Source organism: Aristolochia californica, unplaced genomic scaffold, assembly GCF_029961685.1.
Source record: "Aristolochia californica isolate CCGP_79_NKW_82.1479 unplaced genomic scaffold, dmAriCali1.0.hap1 SCAF_10, whole genome shotgun sequence".
In the NCBI taxonomy this organism is placed as follows: domain Eukaryota; kingdom Viridiplantae; phylum Streptophyta; class Magnoliopsida; order Piperales; family Aristolochiaceae; genus Aristolochia; species Aristolochia californica.
This window is the reverse complement of record NW_027181771.1, coordinates 34,449,061-34,466,869: the sequence shown is the minus strand read 5'-3', so window position 1 is coordinate 34,466,869 and position 17,809 is coordinate 34,449,061. Positions and strand designations below refer to the sequence as shown.

The window sequence follows — 17,809 nt, the reverse complement described above, 5'->3', positions numbered from 1 at the left end:
TGGGAATCACTGGCGTGGCTATTATAACTGGAATTTATCTAGCAAGCAAGAAGTAAGACGTGGTGCAAGAACTGATCCCGGCAAGGTAAAATAGATTCGAAAGAGCAGCAACAGTCGAAGCATTTGATACAGGAGTATAACGTTGTTCCATCATTTTATAATAATAAACTCAAAGAGGGACGATCAATTCATAAGCTAAGTGGGACGTGCTTTGAGGGATTATGATCGATTCGAGCGCATTATAGTTGCTGAAGTCTCTTATAGGAAATGACGAAATTAATCCATGGCAGCGATGAACTCGACGAACTCATCATCCGTCACGAGTGCCCTCATCGCCGCGGATGGCAGACAGATCTCCAAGTCGATGGATCCGATTCCTTCTCTTCCCGGGAACGACGTTATCTTCCCACTGAACTTATTATCAATTCCCGACCGCACCGCCGCCGCCTTCCCCCATCCGAAGTCCACGCCGTACACGTCAAACCTCGGCGAGCTTCCCGTCGTCACGGCCTGGCCGTTGAGCGCGCTGAGATGGTGGATCTTCGGCGACGTCACCCACGCATCCAGTGCGCCGCGGACTACCTCATCGGTGTGGGCTGCTACGTTCTGGTTCAGCACTGCCGCTGCCCACCCCAGCTTATTGTCGAGCAGTTTCTCGACGGTCGCCGTCGCCGATATCATGCCGATGGCATTCCCGAAATAGTCTCGGGAGAGAGGGGGGTTCAGTCTCGATCTCGAGTCGACGGAGAACTTGCAGGTTGTTTTCTCGTCGCGAGGCAGGCCCATGGCGCGGACTATCGAGCGCCAGGTTAAGGCAGATAAGGCTTGGAAAGAGGAGATGTTGTATTTCTTTGCTTCTTCGTTTGCTCTGGCCTTCAGTCTGGAGATGGACTGCCGCGAGAAATGGAAGAACCTGTCGGTGAGGGGCGGAGGCTTATATCTTTCGATGAGCACATTTACATCTTTGAAGGGAAGTCGGACTTCGGAGGTACCGTTCAAAAAACAGCGCTGAGTGACAGGAGGGCGAGATATCGCGGCCGTGGTCCCGTTTCTGGTGATTTCGGCCCAGCTGGTGAAGAACTGCCAGAAAGCAGAACCGTCGGCGACTGCGTGATTGAACGAGCAGCCGATAAAGTATCCGTCTCTCAGCTCGGTGAGCTGTACGGCGAGGAGTGGGAGAAAGTGCCCATCGTGATTGACTGCTTCATTGAGTGGGAAGAAAGACTGTACGATGGGCGGTACATCGATGGGGGCGAGAACGTCGTCGACGGTTATGTCAGCAGCTGCGTGTACGAACTCCGCTCCGGCCGCGTTGCAGTCGATGGAGATGCAGGAGGAGATGTCGTCTGTTTCGGTGACGAGACGGCCTGCGAGGGGGTAGAAAATGGCGAGAGCTCGAGAGAGAGAATGCCGGAGGCTGTCGACGAGAGAGTTCTGAAGGTTTGGGAAGAGAAGACCCTTTTGAATGTAGTGAGCGGACAGAATCGGGAGATCCCATGGCGTCAAAGCTAATCGTGGCTTGTCTTCTTGGTCGGGTTTTGGCTTGATAATGGAGGTGGAGAAGCGCCGGACGCTTGTCTTCTCCATCGCACACTGGAGGCGTCAATCTAACATTCGCAGTCAGAAGCTAGGTCAGATTAGACTGGGGTTGTCGGATTCGAATTCGGACATTTTGGATAACGTGGACGTGGAGGATGTTAAAGCCCATAAAGAAAGATTCAGATTGGTTGGATCTGGCCATCTGGGCCAGATTTCTGCTTATTGCGAGGCTTGAATTAGACCAACCGTGTTGTTCGTCTTAAACGGTGGCTTTCTTTAATTTGAGGTAATGACTGTGTGACGCGTGAGATTATCGTGAAATCTTCGAGCCCTAACGAAGTCCGAACCCAAGAGGTGTTCCATGAAGGAATTCGGTTTTGGAGACAGCAGTTAGGGTTTTGTGAGGAAACGCAGTAGCACTCTAGGTAAATTTGCAGAGGCAATTTGGACAGTTTTGGGGTCGGACTTACTTCTCCTTTTACTTCCGTTTTTTTTTCTGGGTCCGGCGCAGTGCTGTAATGGATTGTTTTCAGGGTGGAAGATAGTGAAGAAGATAATTTTGTACGAGTGAGGTCGTACTTCTAGTGTTAGCATCCATGGATCGTCAAGCGCATGATTATGCGGCGGCATTGGCCTTTGCTCAACAGCAACAGCCGCCGCAGCAGCAATTTGGTTTTCATCCGCAACCTCAACAGTTTCCTCCACAAGTGCATGCTCCCCCTTTTTTGGCACCTCACCCTTCTCTGCAGCAACAATTCCCTTTTCCTCGCCACTTGCCACCGCAGCAGCAACAGCTCCTCCACCATGGGCCTCACCCCCCTCCGCATTCTCACCACCCCCTCCATCTCCAACAGCAGCAACCGCCGCCTGCTGCCTTCCCACCTCACCTTCCTCCTCACCTCATGCCGTCGCCTTTCGCCAACCCTTTCGATCAGCCTCCTCCACCTGCCGCCCCTCCTTCCGATCCTGAACTCCATAAGCGAATAGATAAACTCATCGAATATTCAGTCAAGAATGGCCCTGAGTTTGAGGCCATGATCCGCGAGAAGCAGCAGGATAATCCTGCTTACAGCTTTCTCTTTGGTGCTGAGGGCCATGCTTACTATCGGTATAAGCTCTGGTTATCGACCCGCCCAGCTGGTCCCCCTTTCAATGCTTCTTTTCCGCCTATGATGCCTCCTCCTCCCAATCCCCTGAACCCGCCTCCCATCAATGCTGCTGGTGGGACGCCTCAGCTGCACCAGTCTCCATTTTCGCCATTTTACGATCAGCAGCATTCTCAGCCATTCGTGGCGCATCCTCGACCTGACTATGAGCCTTCAGCCAAGCCATTTAAGGGACTGACTGGTCCTCTCCCTTCTGATGTGGCGGCTGAGCTCATAGGCGTGCTCAACAACCTCAATGGTACGAAGGAGTCAATCAAGGGGGCAAAGGGCTGGTTTATGCAGAGGTCTCCTTTTGCGCCTGCTCTTACCGAGGCACTCAGAGATAGAGTCCTTGCATTGGATGATTCTGAGAGGCAGCTTCATATTATTTATTTGGCAAACGACATACTTTTTGATAGGTGCTTCTCTCTTTCTTTACTCTCCATATTACTGTCCATAAATCATATGTTATGCTTCATGAAAGGAAAGTTAGTCTTCTAATGCCGCCTATGGTTTGTTCTACCCTAACTTCTTGGTATGACTTCTCATCAAGTTGAACTTTATGGTTTTTCTTTGCCACCATCTCAATCTGAGTGGAATGCATTTGATTGTTTCTAGAACTTGTTTGCTTACTCCTTCGGTTGATAAGTTTTGTTTCTTGAAATATATGAACGGTTAGGACATGAGATTCTTGCTTTAAGGTAGTCAATGCTTTATTGCTTCATATGTTCCTTTCTGAGGATTTATATCACTTTCTGTTCTACACAACTTCAAATGTGCAGTTTGTTTAAGGATGATCTTTGCTGCCGAGCATATTTGTTTTATTTGTCTTTTAAGTTTTTATGATTCCATTTGATGGTAGTGACTTTTCTGTGAAAATTCAATTTTTCCCCAACATTTTAAGAAAGGATGCCAAGGAGAATTGAAATCCAGCGTCGTTTCCTGCTTTTGATACATCTATTAATGATAGCTTTCAGATGCAATGTTTATATTAAAAAGCATAGAGTATGGTATTGTCCATTAGCATAACAAGAATTGTCATAGAAGGTCCAAGCAGCTTGGCATGAGCATTGAATGAACTGGGTGACTAAGACACCTAAGAGGTTGAAGAGCTTGAGGAGGATTACTCCAAACAGGAGAAAGGAGAATGAAGAATGGAAGTCTATGGTTTATAGGGTGTAAGTTTTATGAGAGGGTATTGCTAATATAGTTTCCGACACGAGCAAAAGTACGAGGATGTTTACTTTACTAGAGTTTTGGTACAGGAAAATTCTTGCCTTGTGCAACTGAACTCTTGTTTTTATTTTTTTCTTTTTTTTTAAATATTTGCCTGGAAAGACTAATGTATTTGAGTTGAAACATTTAGATACTTATGTTGAAGTGACAAGGATTTACAGCTATACTTTCAATCATGACCTAGAATGTATTCGTGTACAACATATAGAGCATGAAAGTTGCAGCAGAAAAAGATGTAGTAATTTGTTGTGAGGGATAATTGTAGCATAAAAATGAAGATGCCCTCTGAATGATGGCTGAGTTTCAAATGGTCACATTTTGCTCATTAGACACTCAGTAGTGGTCACAGTTTTTTCTGTTGATTTTTGATAGTATATAATGATGTTGATTAAGAAAGTTGTCTTTTTTTATCTACAGCTTACAACGGCGGACCAACCCGCATGACCTTGACAATGAGGTCCTTGCATTTAAACCTGTTCTGGGCTCCATGCTTGCAAGGATTTACCACAATCCACAAAACAAAGATGCGAACCAGTCACGTCTTCAGAAAATACTGCAATTTTGGGCTTCTAAGGAAGTTTATGATCCTGATACTATTTATGCGTTGGAGGGTGAGATGATTGCTGGGCCACCAGCCAAGTCTCTTTCTGTGTTTCCACAGGATTCCATTGGCAACTCATCAGATACTCCAGGTACTTTTTGATCGATCTTGCACCTCCTCTCTCTATCCTCCCTTGTCTTTCCTGCTCCATCGACTGACAGTGGTATCCTGCAGGACGTTCTGCCTCAGGTCTTTCTCAATGGAGTACTGACAAACAAAGGAGTCCTGCCCCTGGCCCTCTGGATCAAGAGCAGCAGGATAAGCAAATAGGTCACTCTACGGCAAACCCGGTATTGACAGCTTCCCAGTTTGCTCCTGTTACACAACCATTTATGCCAAGCCAACAGCCGGTTGGCATGTACCCAGCTCTTGGGCAGGGCCCACTTGGAGCATCTTTACCAGTTCCCTCTTCTGCTCAACCTCCATCTCATGTACCTCCAACTTCAACACCTAGTGTAGGAGAAAAGCCACCTCCTTACCCATTATTCCCTCCTGGGCTCATCCCTGGTATGGTTAGAAAAATGCAAATTGGAAGTGGGGTCCCGTATTCGCCAATGAGTCCTCTTGACATCCCCACTGTGATTCCTCCATCCACCATACCTCCTTCAGATATTCTGGAGAGAGTCTCAAAATTCTTTAAAGAGATAGGCGAGGTGAATCCATCTGAAGGGCCAATGAAATCTTCAGAAACAATTGATGGGGATGGTGACTATGAAAGAGAACTGCCTGTACGAAAGGGAGGAGCTTGCATTCCTCCACCACTAAATCTGCAAGTGGATCCAGAGACGGGAACATTTCCTGATGGAAGCATTGAGCGGAAGCCAGGTTCAAGTGGGTCTGGACGGTTGGGACTTGGTGCTACTGCAAATCCGAATGAGGTGAGTCAATATGATGACGTTTACACTTCTTACAGGAAACAAAGGAGCACAAATTACCACTCTTCTATGAGCGCAAGGGCAGCTGCTAGGTGAGCACAAGCTGAGGAGCTCTGCATCACGGTGAATCCAAGGAAAAGAGAGGTGAGGTTCACATACTGCTGTGGGAAGGATATTGGCATGCTTGGTCATATACTCCAGATGTTCGTTCAGCTTCCTCGGTCAGACTATAGTGCTAAGAGCTGTAACATTGAAATCTTATCAAAAGAGCTGTGGTACTATTGTAGTCTTGGAACTGTTATGAGCTTTAGTTAGTGGGTTGATCCTTGCTAAGAGCATCATATGTTTGACAAGAGCACTCTGTTGATATAACCTTCTAAACTTTCTGTTACAGAAATTTAATCCTCATCCCTGATTGTTCTTTCATGCACACTTAACACAACAAGAGAAACTATCAGCTCTGCACAAGGAGAGGAACTAGATAAAATGAAAACCTGATGGGAGGTGATTGTTCTGATCGAATTTGGTTGTATTGGGATGCTCTCTTTCATTTGCAGTTTTCTTTAAAAGAGAGGTCGGTGTGGAAGATGAATTTGCTACGCCCTTCCCCTTTTTTCTTGCCTTCCCCGCCAGTGGAAAGCAGGGGAGAGAGTGAAGCAAAACCCCCTTCTGGGCTTCTTTGTTACAAATAGACAGATTAAGTTCCTTCCTGAACTGTATAAATAAGTTGGGGAAGAAAGACACATCAGCCCATTCTGCTAGCACGGGAGGGTTATTTGTGCAGTCAAGAAGGATGATTCACCTTGTGAACTACAAATAAACTGCTAGGTCCAGATGATCCTCTACCATCCACTCAGTCTCATCTTAACATTGGTACGAGTAGCTTACGCAGTCACAGAACAATTTTCTTCAAATTTGAACTAATTTTGCCTGTGGAGTCACCTAGTATGTAAGCTTCAAACACTAACCAAAAATTATAACGCCAGTTTCATAAAATACTAAGCAGATTCAGCTTGCTCTTTCTTCAGACATCATTGTGCATAATTTTGCTTTGTAGATCTTTGAGAGGCGATTAGAAAGAAAAAAATCTAAAATAAAAGAAATAGCACAATAAAGAAAAATAGAGGATACATTAATATACTTAAACAAAAGCAACTTAACAACTTGAAAACACTTGGTGAGCTCATAAGAGCTGGGGACAAAACCATCGCTTGCTGAATGCCTGCATAAATTGGTTGTATACTTGCAAATCAACTTAACCGACCAGTTGTTGCGTCTATTCTAAATTTAAGAAACATCTTTTGAAGTTCTTCGGAGAATAGCTAGTTGCTTGAGCCACTGTTTGATTGGTACCTACCACATATATGAAAATTTTGACATTTAACAACATATCTATTAGCCATTATGCATCAAAAGAAGCTATGTAGATACTCATACCGCAGGAAAACCACCATAGTCGCCTGAATCAGTTATGTCTTTTGTCACACAGCTATTTCCTGCCAGACGAACCTGAAAAGATTGTGAGTTAGACATTTGGTTCTAGCTTTGTAGAACAATTCCAGGCTGCTTACAAAATTAACATAGAAAAGAAGATTAAATAACATTTGAGGCTGTAGGCTCCAGGCTTTGTATTGCTGAAAAGTATCTCTATTAGGGCAATACTTATCAGGTCCTATGGGTGGTCCACTTAGATGATAAAGTGCTTTCTGTCCATGATACTGGCCAATACATACTGTTTTTTTGCATTTACCTGATTAGCCAAACCCTGGTTTTTATCGAAGTTTACAACAATTACACAATAGATAAACTCCTCTAGTGGCTATTCCATCCCTAAATGAAGCTTGTCCAAACACTGTAGGTTCAAAACCACAGGCTTATTAGGCCACCAAGAAAAACACAAACCTTGGATGCAATTGAAACATGATCGCGAACAGCTACTCTTCCTCCCAAAACAACATAATCACCCAACCTATAACCAGCAACGGAAAAACTTGATAACTAATTTCATAATTATAACCAAACTGGAGTGTTAAGTCCGTCTCTTAGCAACATACGTTGCTGAACCTGCAATGCCAACTTGACCACAGAGCATGCACCCTTTTCCAATAACCACATTGTGACCAATCTGCATAGTGACAGTAGTAGTCAGCCAACAAGGCCAATAATGAATTTGTAGAGAACAACTCTTCAGTTTCAAGATTGAATGGTTGAAAATAAAAACCAAATAAACAGGATTGATCAAGTTATTTGAGAGCACTTCAGAGAACTCGCCTCTCCCCTCTTTCATTGTATTTCTTTCTTCTGATCAAAGCCCTTGTATCATAGTATTCTCTGTTACAGAATGGCCACCATTATCACCTTTTTGGTGTTATGACAATTTATCTGCCATGGATCATCAAAAGTAACCCACTATGATATCCTAGTCCTTTGATTTAAAGCTTCAGATGGTTAATAACAGTAAGTGGATGGACATGATAGACCAAATTGGTGAAATTTTAATGGGCTAACAATATAGATTCTTCCACCACTGGGTCCCAAGCTTTTTTTTTTTTTCAAACATATCATTCAATGGAAGCAGCATCCCTCGCATGAACACTCTGTACACTGAAATCATTACCGTTAAGGAATAGTCCCACATAGATTAGTGAGTACAAAGGTCTTGAGTTTATTAGTTAGTAAAGAGGTTTCCTAAGTTGACTAGTCGTTTTGGGATAGGGCCTTGGACCCAATTTAACATGGTATCAGAACAGGTACTCATAGGTGGGCCTACACCTAAAAACTATCTACTTATAGAGCCACAAAAGAGGGCCTACACCTAAAAATTATCTACTTGTAGAGCCACAAAAGAGGGCCTACACCTAAATTGCCTACTAAATTATTCACTCGTAGAGGCACAAAAGATGGTCTACACATGAGGGGGTATTAAGGAATAGTCCCACATAGATTAGTGAGTACAAAGGTCTTGAGTCTATTAGTTGGTAAAGAGGTTTCCTAAGTTGATTAGTTTTTTTGGGATAGGGCCTTGGACCCAATTTAACAATTACTAAGGAATAATTTCACTTTTTGCCGCTTCAGCTGCCAATAAACTGCACTTGAAGTAAACGAGACTTTGGATTAATGAGCCAAGGGACTTCAGATCTTTTTCCTAAGTACAAAAATTTTCTTTTGCTTCAAGTAAATGATAGTAGTGAAGATGATATGCACAATATTTGCTTCAAGCAAGAAGGAATTTAGGTATAACAATGACATGTAGAAGAACCTTATATCCTTAGCATATTAAAATCTCACCCATTTGATCATTCCTGTCCATTTGCTAACTGTTATTAACCAAACCGAAGTTCAACAGCTTAAAGCAATACATTGTATCAGGCATAGGAGAAGTTGGCATAAGTGATGCAAATCGGTTGTTTTTTGTCCATGACAGCTCCATTGTTATATTCACTAAAGGCATGGTCATGGGTGTCGTTGACATATCATACATGATACAAGGGCAAATAATGGTGAACCTACCTGTACTAAGTTATCTATCTTGCAATGGTCCCCGATAACAGTATTTCTCCAGCTGCAAAAAAGAAAGAAAATAGAGCAAATAAGCCTGATGGAACACTCAGTTACAAGTCAGAACTATTATGTTAATTTGAGTAGCCTAAAATATCTTGGACAATTCCAGTTAGTAGAAACACAATTGTGACTTAACTGGGCAGCATATTGAATAAAAATAGGCCATCCTAACCAACTGATCAATCCCGTCCACTTAGCCTATGTGTCCGTCTTAATTGTATATAGATAGCAGATTCTGGTTAAACCATCAACTTTTTATGTCATTGACTAGAATGTATGAATCCTCTTTGTGGTGAATATTTTGGCAAACTTCTCATCATGGTGGGCCTTCAGATCCGTTGAGACAATGTAATTGCTGTCTCTTGAGGTGCATACTTGAGGGGCTCCTCACTTTAGAAAAAAGGATAACTGTCTTATTATTTTGCAGCAAGGCGTCCTAACTGTGATGGGAAAACTCATTTCTAGGTTGGATATCTGTTAATTACAAAATTGGTAAAGAAACTTCTGAATACGGAGTGACCACTATGAGGATACTCATACGCACCTGCCCCTGTCAATGCATGTATTAGCACCTATTTCCACAAAATTTCCTATCCTTGCAAGCAATGTCTGCCATAGAAGCCATATTTTCTTGTCATTATTATTCAATAAAAGAGAACTTATCAACAAGATCATTTGTTTGAGGGAAGTGGACTAATAGTACAGAGGTTTGGTGCACAAAAGGTGTGGGCACTTCATCCTGATAAAGGTCTCAATAAAGTTAATATTTCACAGCCACAGAGAGATTATACTCTACCAATAAAAAAAAAATTATTTTTTTTAGTTTTAATCTTATTTTAAATAGTGAAAAATTATTAAAGGAAAAAGAGAAAACTACAGCTAAGAGATGGTAGAAACTTCCACAACAAGGTTAATGAGAATCCCAACTTTTGGCCTGTTTATCAACATCACTGTTGGCTGATCTACTTACTTGACACCAGGCAACAGAACTACTATTAATTGATTATAACTCCGATTAAAATTGAACTGAATCTCCAAGGTATGATGTTGGCTTTCTTGTGATGCCACCTAACTAGAGAATTTTTTTGTCTCCAAGAGAAGATAATCTGATGATAAATATTGCTTGAAATGTCTCCAAACCATAGGATATAATCTGATCTCAGCTTCATTGGAATTTGGAATTCCCAAGTGGTCAGAATAGCTAGGGGTGCCTCGCCTTTTGAGGTACTTGAATACGCCACTGCAACTAGAAGTTCCAGAACTGCCCATGGAGTTGACATCAAGCTAACGGCTGATGAAGCCCAAGGAGGGTGTGAAGGAGCCAGGGGGTTGGCAAATACAACAAAAGAGGACCAGCATCTATGCGATAGATGCAAGCATAAGCTTCTCCACCAATCCATCAGAGGAAAATTTACCAGCAAACACTAGCTGGTTTCTGTCATTCCACAGGATCATAGAGCAGAAAAGTTTCAAAACAACGCAGCCATTAGATGCTTAAGTGATTTCTTTATGCCTGCATCATCCAAGTAGTTAACTGTTTAGGTGTTGTCTTGTTTCCTAGCCTGGATCGAATAATGTGGAAGGTCTGCTGTTCTTTCTTCATCTCAGACTCTCACTGAGAGTTTCATGAATGCTTCTATATCTTGTCTTGGAACTCAAAAGGATTCCAAAGTATATCAGGTGCTGTTTGGCCTTTGTATGCTGGACTTACTCCTCACAATTATCCCACTGTAATACCTTTGCTATCCCCACTGTCGGACATCATACAACTTAAGTTCGTTGGGAGTTACAGATCCATGGGTTGTGGAGGAATTTTATAGACTCCACTGGTGAGATTCTTGTTCTCACTCTGTTCCTTTGGGCATCATTGATTCCAAATGAAGTAAAAATTAGATTAGTGCTCATATGCCTTATGATTTTTGGACAACATTTTGTCTAATCAGCAGTTAATTGTTAACAGAGACTCTACTTACTGGCTGGTACAAGAATTCTAGTCAATCCTGTAGCGCTTCAGTTCTATCCATCAAATATTAGAGCTCTGTGAATGTATTCAGATTTCTTAGTTCCATCTGCTAAGATCGGGAATGCTGTAGCCAATAAACTTGCTAAAGAGGGATCCTCAACATCTCATTGTAACTGCAGTTGCTCCCTCTTACCTTTGTTCCTTTCTGTTGTTCAATAAATTTTCACCATTTAAAAAAAAATGAGTTATAAGACCTTGGAATGAGGCTGACATGCAGGAGTCCCAATCAAATAATCAAATGCATTGTTCCAAAGGGTTTGAGCAGTTAAGCAATTAACTAATAAGTCAAAACCTCTAATCAATATTTTTTCAGAATCAATATTGAAATCACAATCAGCTATTCATATTTTTTTCCAGAAACTAGAGGATGGAAGTTTAGTTCATCTTTCAGAGTAACGCAGCAATGTGGAACAAATTTCTCATGAGGTCAATAAGAAGAAGATCACCCAACTTGAGGCTTCTTTATTAGGTTTCCTTCATCATCAACAAAAAATCCAAAACCTGTTGAGAAAGACATCAGTTTGAATTTCACAGATGTTAAACAAAAAAAAAAAGCTACTCTCAAGCACAACTATCAATATCACAAGTCTTCATTCAACGTCAGCTTAATTTAAGAGCGGAACAGCATGTATATATGGCCTTTGATTAACCTGCCAAAAAACCAATATCAAGAAATCACCTTGTCTTCAAAAAGATGAGTGACTGGTTCAGTCCTCTCTGATCTGACCTGGTTAAACTTCAACATATGGTTTTTTTTTATTACGCCTATCATCATCGTCATCATGGTTATTTTGTTTTCAAAATGTTATAATGTTTTCCCTTTTTCCCCTCTGCTACAGGAAAAAGGACATGTTGGTCTGTACAATTGGTGGTTCTTCCATATATTCATGACTTTAACAGAATCACATGAGAACTGCCTTGTAGATATCCAAGAAAAATTAAGTTATCTGGCTTCAACGTAAATTAGTATCGTGAATACTTGGTCTTATAATTTAAATACTATTTGATCAAATCTGAGTTTGTGCAACTATGCAATGAAAAAAGAAAAAAAAACATTAACATTTTAAACATGAAAATTAAGCGTTAGTATGAAGTTTTACTAAGATATATTTTAGCAACATACTATTTTCTAAGGTTTTATGGCAACTCTCAGTTCTTTGTGGGCACACCCAAGTCTGTAAACCTTACTTAAAAACTCACAAGCTCCGACTCTCGGCATATGCTATTCTGCACCTGTCAGAAAGTCCCAAAACAGATTCTATGTACAAATGATTTTATTTTTTTGAAAAGTGAGATTCTATTAAGTGAGAGGGCGGGACATCGTTACCCACTATGGTCAGCAAGGTTGATTTGACCAGGGTAAGGTGCCTGACTTTATCAAGATTTTTGGCAGCCAAGGATTGAGCTCATTTTTATCAAGATTAACCATGGGGACACCGATACCCACTATTGGATTTCTGCCAGTTTATTTTTTGGCCAGTGAGAATTTCATAGAGTGAGAGGAGGGCTTCGAGATTAAGAATTTGGTCAATGGTTGCCGCACTGAAGCAAAGAGTGTCATCAGCGAATTGAAGGATGGGAATGTCAAGTTCCTCAATATCAGCAATAGGATAAAGCCAGGAGTTTTGATGGGTAGTGAGGATTAGATTGAGGAGAGAGCGGAACAAGGGGTCTCCTTGGCGAATTCCTTTTGAGCTACTGAAGAAACCATGGACATCGCCATTGACAAGGACTGAGAAAGAGGCGGATGGGACACAACTCCTTATCCGGCATCTCCAAAGTTCCCCAAAATTCATCTTGTTCATAATGAAGTCAAGGAGGGCCAAATTGATATAGTCAAAAGCTTTTTCAAGGTCAAGTTTAATCATGACCCTTGGGAGATTTGTCTTCTTGAAGTAATCAATCAACTCATGAGCAATTAGATCCACGTCGAGAATATTTCTACCTTGGACGAGGGCACATTGATTAGCATAGATAATGGAGGGAAGAACAACACTTTTAGCAATAATTTCTAAGCACTGGAAATGAGACTGATGGGCTGATAGTCTGAGGGGGAATTAGCATGGACCTTCTTGGGCACAAGGACGACAAAGGTTGCTTTGAGACCTTTGCTTGTAAGTCCATTTGAGAAGAAGTCAAACAATAACTTGAGGATGTCTGGTTCACAAAATGGTCAGCCAGCCTTATAGAATGCAGCTGTAAACCCTTCTGGGCCAGGGACACTATCTGGGGGGAAGAGAAGTGATAATAGATTCAATTTCTTCTTCTGCGAAAGAGGCTTCCAGACTGCTGCTATCCTAGCCTGAGAGGCATCTAAACACCAATGGAAAAGGGTAAAGGAGGGCTTGTAGAGTTATTGGAATTCAAATCTGAGTCAAGAGTGTTGATAAGCATCTATGTACAATTGATACCAATTACACTTTTGGATTATTTCAGACTTCTCTCTACCTTAGGCTCAAATGAGAACTTAGCTATATATTGCTTGCAACAATTCATTAATAATTACATACAAAATCAACAGACAAAGGGACACCTTTAGCAGTGCATACAATCAAGGAATAAACTCCCAGTTTGTAGTTTTATGATTTTCTAAATGATTAAGTATCCAACATCTGATAGTAGTAATCTCTGTAAGTTGTCTCTAACAAGGAAAATTTTCTATTATAAGTATAACATGACTGAGGGAAAAACTTCAAGAAATATGCTTCATAAGATTCTATATTACCATCTTGACCAATGCACACTCCACTGTGGATGATACTTGAATCGCCTATTGAGCAGTTATTTAGCACAGCATTATATCTGAAGAAAATTTGGAAGCATAATCAGCAAATTAATTCATATTGGAGTTAATTCTCTAATCAGAAGGAAGGTGAAATGTCAAAGAAACTTGAAATTATAGGTTGAATCCCAACTTACAAGGACCAAAACAATATACAATAGTAATAATTGAAGATAGAATCAGATAAATTGAACCGGACAAGTGTGTCAATGGTTTTCTCCTAATTATAAAGCAATTTAATAAACCCCAAAAGTTTAGGAAGTTCAAGTCAGTCAGTACCTTAGGGATACAACTAAAATTTGGGCAAAGCAAATGTCTGTAAAATCCAAAGTTTACCATAAATCATCCGTACTGCAATAGGAAGATGGAAATATAGAACTAATTTTCAAAAAGCAAAAGAACAAAAGAAGCGCCATTTTCCCATGGACTCTCTAGAACATCCTAACAACTTTATAAGACTTTAATTTATCAATAATTTTTACGAGGAAGTTAGACCTCAGATGCACTCCATCTAAGCTCTTTAATGAACAATTTGGATAGGTTATATGAGTCTGAACTAACTCTCACCCAGGTAAATGACAAAATAAGTCCCAAACATCAAATTTAAGTCACTTATTCATAGAAAGGGCAAAAAAAATCAAATGCCATACCCGATGTTAGTTGATTGCCCAATGAAACAAGAAGGTCCAATGATAGCTCCAGACAGAAGATGAACATTTGCACCAAGCACAGCTTTTTCATTAACAACTGCTCCAATGTCTATGATTGCAGTAGGATCCACATTTGCTGATTTATGGTATATGCCACCACCATTATGCCACCTCGCAAACCGTGAAGAATCTATAACATTGTCATCCAGTGATTCTGGAGTTAAAAAGAGAGTGCATAAGACAAACAGCCACACCAGAAAGACCATGCTAATGTAAATTCCAAACAATTTGTAATCAGCAATAGAAGTGTAGAGGATAGATACCATGGCACAATGTATAATCATTAATCAACTCAACCAAAATTATACTTAATGATAACTGCAGAGGCCTAAGAAAGGATTAATAGAGGAAAACATGTATATACTAGCAAGGACGGTTCTTCTGCACCTAGTAATGCCATATGTGTCCTGGCCCTTGATTACTTATTTATCTACATGAGAAATAACATTTTTTTGAATGGAAATGTATAGCAAAAGTATTTGATATTTTAAAAGAACTCTTATGGAAAACGTGCTTACGACAATCTGAACTGGTTTTTCTGTTCAAGAACAGTTCACTAATATAAGACAAGATAATCCTTTTTTAACCTACGCTGGCAATCTCGTAAACTTATCTAGTTATTAAATGAGAAGAAAAGAGAGATAGAGACTCAAAGCAATTAGTTGGCTGAAGTAGATGCCTCTACCCTGCAAGATAATTCTACCGCGGTAGCCAGAGATGCTTGCCCAACAGTGACTCTCCAAATCTGTTTATACATTAACGAAGCTAAGTGACATAGGTTTTAGTGCAGGGCACTAACTAAGATATAATTATGCTCTCAACCAAACATTATATAAAAAATCACAACCATATGATTATGCTAACATGCATGCACCACTTTCTTCGTAGACCAATTGACTGCTGGCTAAGTAATAAAAATGCGCTAAAATATGTAACAAAGATTTACCAGCATGGGCGGCCTCAGCTCTTGAGCCAAGCACTTTGGGGGACTCCGACATCAGTCGTTGAGACCTCCAAGAAGCATACCCATCATCCGATCCCAACTTGAATAGAAGAAAACCAAACGCCTTAGTCGACTGACCAGCTGCTGCAAATTTTCTCAGAACAACCGCCATTACTGCAAAGATCAAATGGTGGGAAAATAAGTCGTGTTTTATTATTATTATTGTTAGAGTAAACATACAACTAGTTAAGCATCTCCATGGGCTTTCACTAATAAAAGCTTTGAGCAGTTAATATTCGCAGTCAGGAATGTTGGAGACGAACAGAGGATATTTGACACGACCTTTTTCGCAAAGACACGGTCATTCTTTCTAAAATCTGACATAAGTTAGCAGCTAGTCTGAATCTCAATAGAGGCGGAAAGCCTGAACTATTTGAAGAAATGATCGACAAGTAGCTCAAGAGAACAGGTAAACGAGCAACTGGTTTAGGTAAAAGAAGGGTTTAAGCTATTAAGAGAAGGAGACTCACCAGTCGAGTAAATTCCACAATGGATTCACTCTCAAATAAGACAACAAGGCTCTCTTGAATCCCAGGTCGCTTTGCTTCTCTTGCTTCAAAGTCTCAATCCTCTCAAGTATATAAAATTTTTCTTCATGTGTTATCTGACTTGAAGTCTCCTTTCAAAGAAAATGCAGAATGACAAACTAAGCAACTGTGAGCAGATTTTAGAAACCAATCCTAAAAACAGAATCCTCAATGAACTTGGCATCCTTGTTTATAGAGATCCCACTTCACTGAATTGGGCACATATATCAATATCGATGAACCTTTAAAATTTATAAATTTGATAAATAATAAATAAAAATAGATCAGGAAAATAAAGGGTTAAGGTGGACATGATTCCTGAAATCTCTCTCCCTCCCTCTTCCTCTAAAGTTTAACCTTTTGTTTTTTAATTGATGCGGCCGTGTTGGATAATTAAGCAATGGAATTAGAACTAAAAATTAACAAATTGAACGTTTTTGCTTGAAAAGAGGTTTAGCCTTGGAAGACATGTAAAAGGCCTTTGCTTTGTTTCGACATAGTTTAGGAATCAAATCTTAGACTTAGGTTGCCTTAAGACTTGAAGATTTAGAGTTTAAGTTTTGTAGAAAATCTCAAGAACTCTATGTTTGTAAGAAAATAGTTAGCTAAATTTCAATTCTTAGGTAACTTAGAGCTTAAATGCATACAAATGCCAAAAAAGTATGATCAATCATTTAGAATGTAGCAAACCTTCTGACATAATGCACGATCGATCATCTTTGACGATGCATGATTGATCATCTAGAATGTTACAAAGCAAGAATTATAAAACATGATCAACCATCCCAAATACTGTGAGGCAGGTGTATAAAAGCATGACTGATTAAAAAAATTATCTAACTTTGCAAAATATGGTTGATCAATTATTAAGCCTATGGGAATAAAACATTATAGCTATTGGAGCTTAATGATCAATTAATGAAAAGTTATAATTGATCATCCCCACAATACTAATTTTTTGTACAACAGTAGAATGGTCAGTTTCACTACAAAAACTTATAAACATGGATCCAAACTCATCCCAAAACACTAAATGAGCCTTTATTTTAATACCAAAGCCTTCTAGAAAAAAATCTGTGACAAAGTTTCTTATATTACTCTTTCATGAGGAAAAAAAACCCCAACAAGCTTCACATAATTGCTCATGCTTAATGATTTGGAAATTTGGTTCTCATTAGGAGTTACTTATCTCTCTAAAGAAAGGTATAAGTTTCACTTTTGCACTCTTTTATTTTCACTTTTTTTGAAAGAGGTTTTTTAGAGCATTGAATCTAGGGAATGCCCAGTAAAGCCAAAATCTAGTTGTAGAATTTTTTTTGAGGAGAAATTAGGATAAACATAATTGGATATTACACTTGGCTTAAGAGAGTCAAAATCTCTTTATAATTTTTCTATTAGAGTTAAATAATGAATTTTTTCCTAGTAAAGGTTCTTGATTACCACTAGGAGAAGGTTGAGAACAAGAAATATTGCCTCCTTGAGGTGCTACCTGGGCCAACAATTGGTCTTAAAACATGCTTAAAAGAGTTTGAGTTAAAATCTTTCATATTTTAATTCAATTGATTTATGACTTCTCAAGACAAGATGTTCCTTCCTAGTCAGCCAATCTTGCACCAATGTTCAATGGAACAAATTATACTTATTTAAAGGTAAGAATGAAGATTTTCCTTCAATCTATGGATTGAGACATTCAACATATCACAAAAAAATTGACCATTTGATCCTCAAAAGATGATTGATAGTTAAAATATCTTAAAGGTTTTTTATGAACTCACAAAAAAGATAATGAGCAACTTAGAACCAACTC

The 17,809-nt window shown here is 40.0% G+C and overlaps 3 protein-coding genes across 5 annotated transcripts; 1 reads left to right on the top strand and 2 right to left on the bottom strand.

Annotated features, from left to right (window-relative positions):
* Positions 1–83: 83 nt before the first annotated feature.
* LOC137942587 (uncharacterized acetyltransferase At3g50280-like) lies at positions 84–1,763 on the bottom strand. The gene has a single exon (XM_068788291.1). It carries the CDS (start codon positions 1,585–1,587, stop codon positions 277–279), a length of 1,311 nt encoding a protein of 436 aa, XP_068644392.1. The 5' UTR covers positions 1,588–1,763; the 3' UTR covers positions 84–276.
* Positions 1,764–1,848: 85 nt separating this feature from the next.
* On the top strand, positions 1,849–5,804 carry LOC137938046 (uncharacterized). The gene is made up of 3 exons (XM_068783091.1): positions 1,849–3,103; positions 4,338–4,612; positions 4,696–5,804. Exons 1-3 carry the CDS (start codon positions 2,136–2,138, stop codon positions 5,490–5,492), a joined length of 2,040 nt encoding a protein of 679 aa, XP_068639192.1. The 5' UTR covers positions 1,849–2,135; the 3' UTR covers positions 5,493–5,804.
* A 580-nt stretch (positions 5,805–6,384) lies between these two features.
* LOC137938055 (probable UDP-3-O-acylglucosamine N-acyltransferase 2, mitochondrial) lies at positions 6,385–16,109 on the bottom strand. 3 transcript variants are annotated; one of them, XM_068783093.1, is made up of 11 exons: positions 15,946–16,109; positions 15,419–15,589; positions 14,413–14,626; positions 13,706–13,782; positions 11,432–11,481; positions 9,502–9,566; positions 8,907–8,958; positions 7,451–7,521; positions 7,299–7,365; positions 6,834–6,905; positions 6,385–6,749 (listed from the first exon to the last, which is right to left on the bottom strand). In XM_068783093.1, the coding sequence occupies exons 2-11, from the start codon at positions 15,585–15,587 to the stop codon at positions 6,684–6,686; spliced, it is 903 nt and encodes a 300-aa protein (XP_068639194.1). In that variant the 5' UTR covers positions 15,588–15,589; positions 15,946–16,109; the 3' UTR covers positions 6,385–6,683. The 3 variants fall into 3 exon arrangements, with proteins under 3 accessions (XP_068639194.1, XP_068639197.1, XP_068639198.1); XM_068783096.1 differs by having other exon boundaries at positions 14,413–14,602; XM_068783097.1 differs by lacking the exon at positions 9,502–9,566 and having other exon boundaries at positions 11,427–11,481.
* Positions 16,110–17,809: the final 1,700 nt, after the last annotated feature.